The sequence below is a fragment of the Myotis lucifugus genome, unplaced genomic scaffold (assembly GCF_000147115.1).
Source record: "Myotis lucifugus unplaced genomic scaffold, Myoluc2.0 scaffold_430, whole genome shotgun sequence".
Taxonomy (NCBI): Eukaryota; Metazoa; Chordata; class Mammalia; order Chiroptera; family Vespertilionidae; genus Myotis; species Myotis lucifugus.
The window spans coordinates 23,479-30,640 of record NW_005871478.1 but is presented as its reverse complement, the minus strand read 5'-3'; the positions used below and the strand labels follow the sequence as shown (position 1 = coordinate 30,640).

Below are 7,162 nucleotides of genomic sequence, written 5' to 3'. Positions count from 1 at the left end.
TGTAACAGCAGACTGATGCCAGCACTGAGGGTAGGTTCTTTCTGCCTGAGTTCTTGTGGGGTAGGCCAAAGCAGCGAGTTGGCGTTGGCTCCCAGCTGCCAGAACCAGCATCACAATGAACAAGCATGACAGTGAACACAGGCCTAGGAGCCCACTCCTAAATTTGGGGTCCAACAGTAGGGTGGTGAAGGCCTGGGGCGGGAACTGGATAGAGGGGCACAGCGGGGGAGAGAGAAGGGGGACATCTATAACACTCTCAACAGTTTGGCTCAGTGGATAGAGCAGGGGTCCTCAAACTACGGCCCGCGGGCCACATGCAAATACAAATATTGTATTTGTTCCCGTTTTGTTTTTTTACTTCAAAATAAGATATGTGCAGTGTGCATAGGAATTTGTTCATAGTTTTTTTTTAAACTATAGTCCGGCCCTCCAACAGTCTGAGGGACAGTGAACTGGCCCCCTGTTTAAAAAGTTTGAGGACCCCTGGGATAGAGCTTCAGCCTGTGGACTGAAGGGACCCGGGTTGACTATGGTCAAGGACACATGATGGGGTTATGAGCTCGATCCCCAGTAGGGGGCGTGCAGGAGGCAGTCCATCCATGATTCTCTCTCATCATTGATGTTTTTATCTCTCCCTCTCTCTTCCTCTCTGAAATCAATAAAAATATATTAAAAATAAAAAGAGAAAAAATAAATCATTTGGGATCCAGCAAGCACCTTGATAGACGCAGGCTTAATGACTTCCCGTAGCAACCTCCACGTTTAGGGAGCACAACTGCCAGGCAACAGGCACAAGCATGCCAGTGTGGCTGCCGCATTCCACCCACGAGGATACGGGGTCCCACGGCGCAAAAAGGGCTGCCCCAAATCCCAGCGTTGGTGAAAGCGAAGCCCGCCACCCAGAACCGAGACGCGAGGACCCCCACGCCTCCACGGGTCGCAAGGGGGTAAATGCGAGACAACACTGGGCACACGTATTCTTTTCAGTCCCCGGGCAGTCACGTGAGCGGGGCAGGGCGGAAGCGGAAGCCTGACGCCAGGGCGGAAGCAGCCCTCCCAGGAAGTCCCGCCTGTCTTCAGAGCCTGTCCCGGAAGTGCTGCTGTCGGAGCGGGCGTGATGGCTTCAAGGTTACTCCGCGGAACTGGAGCGCTGGTGGCGCAGGCCCTGAGGGCCCGCGGTCCCAATGCGGCGGCCGCGGTGCGCTCCATGGCGTCTGCAGGTACTCGGCCCGCCGGACGCGCGGGGACGGGCGCCGCGGCCTCCGGGGGGTGGGGGTGCTCGCGCAGCACCGGCGGGGCTGGCCATTCCGCTCCTCCGGGCCCGTGACCGCCCCCAGCCCTGCGGGCCTCAGGCGCCGCCCGACTTTCCCTGTTCCTCCCGGCCCCCGCCGAGCAGCCCGCCTAACTGACCCTGCTGGAAAGGAACCCTAATGGAGGTGCCGGTGACCTTGGGGGGTTAGGCGCTGCCGGCGTGATGGGTAGGGGCTGAGCCGCGTTCAGACCCGCCCGCACGGTAAATTGGACGAACCCCACCAGGACTCTGATTTACCTGCTTTTAGAAAAAAAATGTGTCTAAAATTGGCCTCGGTGGTTGGAGGAGGAAGAATTTCCCTGGTGCTGTCTCTGTGGGGAGTCGTGACTCTGGTCCTTAGGAGACAGAGGATTGGGGTAGCCTTTAGAGCTTGTGAGCTCATTAAACGGCGTGCATTTTCTGCCTTGGTAATTTTAGCCGACACCAGAATTCACGTATCTTCCTTCAGGCGGTGTTCCTACTGACGACGAACAGGCGACTGGGCTGGAGCGGGAGGTCATGTTGGCTGCACGGAAGGGACTGGTGAGCAGAAACTTCCTTGTCTTTGGAGCTCATGACCTTGGATGGGACCAGAGCATTCTCCTCTCTGGGAGCATTTGGTCCAGGAAACCTGCCTGTGGTAACGGGAGCGCTAGTTAGAGTAGGGGTTCTCTGGCATAATGGCTCAATTCTTGTTTTTTTCAGGACCCATACAATATGCTAGCCCCAAAGCCAGCTTCAGGGACCAAGGAAGACCCTAATTTAGTCCCTTCCATCACCAACAAGCGAATAGTGGGCTGCATTTGTAAGTACCTCATCACTATTTCCTTATTTTTCTTTAATATGCCCTATTCTACAGGATGTCCGAAAACTGCTTCACATCTTTTGTGGGATTGTATGTGTGTAAAGAGGATATGTTTGTAAAAAAGTTGTTCTAAGGGTCCTGGCCCTCTCAATCCTCCTTATACCTGAGTAGGTCATCCTTACTATCAACGGCATAGAATATCTAATGCTGGCTCACTGGAGGTGCACCATGAAGGTGTATTCATCCAGAAGATACTTATTGTACTTGCTCTTTGCTAGGTACCATTTTAGGCAGTAGGGTTGCATATCAGAATGACCCTCCTTTGGGATGCTGCACAGGCAGGGGAACTGTTAGAACCTACACTGATTCTGATATATGGTCAGTTCACTCACAGGTAAACTCTGGGCCTCCGTTTCCTCATCTGGAAAATGGGGGGATACCTTGAACTGATCTCTCAAGGTGTCAACCATAACTTTGTGTCTCAGAGGTGTCTGAGGAAAAGAGATTCATATTGCCAGTCTCCTCTCTTCTAGACTAGATGCCCTTCAACCCCTTTGGGCTTCATTTGTGAAGAGGACAACAGTGCTGTCATCTGGTTCTGGGTGCACAAAGGCGAGACCCAGCGATGCCCTAGCTGTGGAACCCATTATAAGCTGGTGCCCCACCAGTTGTCCCACTGAGCCCTGCACTGACTCAGTCAGAATGTGCTGTAAAGTTTCTTGTTTCCGATAAAGACTAGCCATTGCTTTGGCTCCTCCCACAGTTGGCTGGTCTTATTTCTTTTCTGTTTTTGGCGAGATATGGTTAATTCTTTTATCAGGAATAGCTATCTGTTACTATTAGCTTGCCATCCACTCATGTACACTGAGACTGACAATGCCACAATGCCATGATTGGGACTACCTTGTACGGGGGAAAGCATGTGCTGTGGAGTCGGGCTGACTGGACTTGTAATATTAGCTGCATCACTTAACTTTGTCACTGGGGACATGCTCTTCAAGGTACGTTATATCCACAAAAAAGATAAATACCTTGCCAGGTGTCAGAAGTAATAACATTTATTAAGAGTCTGGCAGATGGTAAGTCCTCACAGTATTGTTAGAAAGGGTGACTTGTGATTTTGGGGGGCTTTGAGGTTTTGAGGGACCCAGGTTCAAAGCCCAGTTATTGGGGGGTACAATCAGTAAAATCCAGAATACGGGACAATTCTAGAAACCAATGACCAGGTTTTGTCAACAAACACATTGCAAGGAGAGGGAAAAAAAGGGAGAACCTATGGAGTAAAATGGATGTGGGAGCAAGAACAGTGGCGAACCTTGTTTGGATCTTGATCTAAAAAACCAACTATTGCCCTAGCAGGTTTGGTTCAGTGACAGAGCATCGGCCTGCAGACCAAAGGGTCCCGGGTTTGATTCTAGTCAAGGGCATGTGCCTTGGTTGCAGGCTTCTCCCCGGCCCAGGCCTTGGTCATCAGGTTCATGCAGGAGGCAACCAGTCAATGTGTTTCTCTCACATTGATGTTTCTCTCTCGTTCCCTCTCCCTAAAAATCCAGAATATCCTTGGGTGAGGATTAACCAAAACACACACACACACACACACCATCTATAAAAAAGAAATTAGAATATTTTAAACTGTATATTTGATGTTTAAGGATTTATTACATTTTTAGGTGTTAATGGAGTTAGTTTTTTATGCTTTTGAGGTACATACCGATACTAAGGGTAAAATATGCCTGATTAGCTTTAAAACAGAAGTGATTTGGGGTGTGATTGATCCCTTATAGCTAGGTAGGTATGAGGTCATTGTTCTTTCTGCTTTTGTGTATGTTCGAACTTTGCCATAATAATAAAACAGCACCAAAAATAGTTGAGCAGAGAAACAGCCCAATTTAGCCACATTATATTTGTGACAATAATTTTCAAAAACTATGTTTACCTATAAAATGGAAATAAGTACCTTTCCACTTTGTGTTGGGATTAACCACAGAGGAACTTTAGTTACAGTCTCACAAAATTGATTCAAACTAGATATTTCACTTGAATTAATGAGAATTGAAGAGAAAAGCCCCCTTTCCCCAATCTTGTATTGTCTCCTCTTCAAGGTATGGTCACAACTATTGCTTCCATTCCTTGTCATCAGTCATCATCTCATTTCCAGGAAATGCACAAGCATTTCTCTGCCATTGGAGACCCTTCCCTGCGGGAAAGGGAACACCTAGGTAGCCATCTATTAAATCTACCTCTACCATTCCCACCTTCAATGACTTTCTATATCATTAATCCATCTGCCTTCTCCCTCCCTCATCTCAAAGCCCACTTTGCTTCTTTATCCTCTCTATGTAAAGTCTCCAGTACATATCCAGGTGGTGGTAGGCAGAGTAACAGCCTCTCTTCACCCAAGATGTGCATGTCCTCATGCCCAGAAATGGAATGTTAGGTCCTGTAGCGAAAGGTTAAGGCAGCAGATGGAGTGAAGGTTGCTTAATCACCTGACCTTAAAATGGAGATTACCCTGGTTGTCTGGGGGCCCAGTAATTACAAGGGTGGCAGAAGTCAGAGAAGGATGTAACTGGAAGTGTAGAGAGATGCAGTGTTGCTGGTTTGAAGATGGAAGGGGACCACAGGCCAAGAAATGCAGGTAGCCTCCAGCAGCTGGGAAAGGATTCTGACACCTTGATTTCAGCACAAGTGAGACCCATGTCAGACTTTTTTTTAATTGATTTGCATGAGAAACAATGATTTGTTGTTCCACTTACTGATGCATTCATTGTTTGATCCTTGTATGTGCCCTGACTGGGGATCAACCTGCAACTTTGGTGTATTGGGACAAAGCTCTAACCAAGCTACCCACCCAGGGCTATGCCAGACTTCTACAGAACTGTATTTATGTTGCTTTAAACTATTGTGCGCTGATTTCTTTATGGCACTAATAGATCAGTAAACATTTATTAATTGCAATTTTACTGTAAGGAAGAACTGTCCCTTCTCTCCCATGTATAAATTTATGTCAGAGTGGACTCATCACGATTGTATTCTATGGCTTATAATTCATTGCAACCTGGGTGCTCCTTCAGGTTGGTTCCTGTGTCGAGACAAGCCTCCTTCCTTTATTGAGCACATTCTTACTTTATGGTATAAGATATTCCAGACTCATTTTATATTCTCTCTGCTTCAGATCAGAATTTCCCCAAGGAGCTCTGGTTCCTTTTATTGAAGAATAGTATTTAGAAACCAAGATTTGGACACTATATGTGCTCATTGCTACTGGGGTATCACTGCCTCTAGGCCCTCTGAACATTCAGGGCTAGGAAATATACAAATATTTCTAACCCTAGTGGTCATACCCAGAGGCATATTTATTTCAGTATCTATCTGGATGTATCTAGGAATCCATACACCCCCATAAGGTTCATTCTAACCTTACCACCTTCTCATCTGTCATTTTGCTCCAGCAGGGCCAGAGCTCGCACCATCCCTGCCGAAAGAGGGAGGGGCGTGCTGCATAGTGCTTGGCTTAAAGGATGGGATTTCCACAGACAGATGGGAAAGTCACTCCTAGCAGAGAACAGCATGAGCAGAGGCTGGCTGGCAGGCAAAGCAGGGCGTGATGATGTGGAAGCCTAAGGCGGGGGAGAGACAGATCCCAAAGGGCCTGAACTACATCAACAATGGGTAGTTCATGAAGGTGATTTCACCAGGCAGCGGAGAACTGCTTACACTGTGGATTAGGAAGTGGCAGAACCAAGGCTCTCTGGGCTTTAGCTCCAAGAGCACATAGATTGCTGGGGAAAGTGGAGCTGTGGTCTTGAGCCAGAGGGGTGCGGCCATCATGGGAAAGAAGTGACGGGGGGAAAGATACCACAGAACCAACAGAACTGTGACTGACAGAATGTGGAGGAGGTAGGGAGGAGGCAGGACTCAATGTAATAGGGCTTCAACTTGTATGGCTGGGAGAAGTGGTACATGAACAGAACCCCAAACAAAAAATTCCCTGTAAATTCCGTTTCCCCCTTGAAGGCAGGTATGGGCTTACCTGCTCACTGACCACAAAGCCTCACAAAACGCCCTGTGAAGACAGGCCAGACAGAGTAATCTCTCCCCTTACACATGATCTCAGTCCTGGGCCCTCCCTCAGCTCTTCTAACTCCATTGCCTGCCACACACAGCGATGACAACCATGCTCCTGTGGCAGGCTGCCCTTCAGCCAGGACACAGCTAACTCCCCCCTCCCCCCAGGCCTCCATACGCTGGTCCCACCTCCCTTTTTGGTCTACCTTGCATTCTAGCCAGAGACCACTTTCCCTTCCCTGCTGACTTGGCATCACTCAGGTCTGTGCCCTTCTGTCCAGCCCCACCGGTCCCAGGCGTCTCCTTGAGCTCTTACCTCTGCCTGGACCCACACAAGCCAACCTGCCCCACTGCTGGGCTAGATGCCCCTCCGTCTGGCCCTACAACTCTGTACTGAGACAGCCTGTTCTTCCTCCCAACTTGTGTTTTTTGGGGCAAAGATATGTTTACCATTGACCCCAAAGGGCACCCTCCTGGACATACTCTAGGTGTTCAAAGACTTGGTGAAGGGCAGACACTCTCTGGACTTGTTTCTCACGGCTCCTTCCACCGCCTTCCTGGCCTCAGCTTCTACCTTCAGAGCCCAGCTCATCGACACCACCTCTGCCATCTCCCCCATCACTCTCCTTCCTGACTTGTCTGAACTCTGCCTGCATCATTGCTGGTCTGTCAGCCACAGCCACACGTGAGCGCGGCAGCAGAGGTGTTCCAACAGGTAGGACGCAAAGACAAAGCCTGAGCCCCACCTGCCAGGAGGCCCTGTCCAGGAACAGGCAGAGGAAGGCAGCCTGGTCCTGCTGCTCCAGAGGATGGGTAATGAGGCTGGGAATTCTGCCTCCAGGCTAAGAGCCCAGCCTCCTGGGGCCTCCCGTGCCATGTTGCCCCACCAACCACTAAAACCCTCAGGCTTCTGAACTAGAGCCAGTGCCATACTGCTCCGTGCCTGTCCTTTCTCTCAGAGTCCCCAGGGCTGGGTGAGCAAACAACAGCACAAGAAC

The 7,162-nt window shown here is 49.5% G+C and overlaps 1 protein-coding gene across 3 annotated transcripts; it reads left to right on the top strand.

The window, feature by feature from the left end:
• Positions 1-1,063: 1,063 nt before the first annotated feature.
• On the top strand, positions 1,064-2,858 carry LOC102428328 (cytochrome c oxidase subunit 5B, mitochondrial). 3 transcript variants are annotated; one of them, XM_023744122.1, is made up of 4 exons: positions 1,064-1,220; positions 1,761-1,834; positions 1,997-2,091; positions 2,659-2,858. In XM_023744122.1, the coding sequence occupies exons 1-4, from the start codon at positions 1,118-1,120 to the stop codon at positions 2,774-2,776; spliced, it is 390 nt and encodes a 129-aa protein (XP_023599890.1). In that variant the 5' UTR covers positions 1,064-1,117; the 3' UTR covers positions 2,777-2,858. The 3 variants fall into 3 exon arrangements, with proteins under 3 accessions (XP_023599890.1, XP_023599889.1, XP_023599888.1); XM_023744121.1 differs by lacking the exon at positions 1,997-2,091 and having other exon boundaries at positions 2,664-2,858; XM_023744120.1 differs by lacking the exon at positions 2,659-2,858 and having other exon boundaries at positions 1,997-2,657.
• Positions 2,859-7,162: the final 4,304 nt, after the last annotated feature.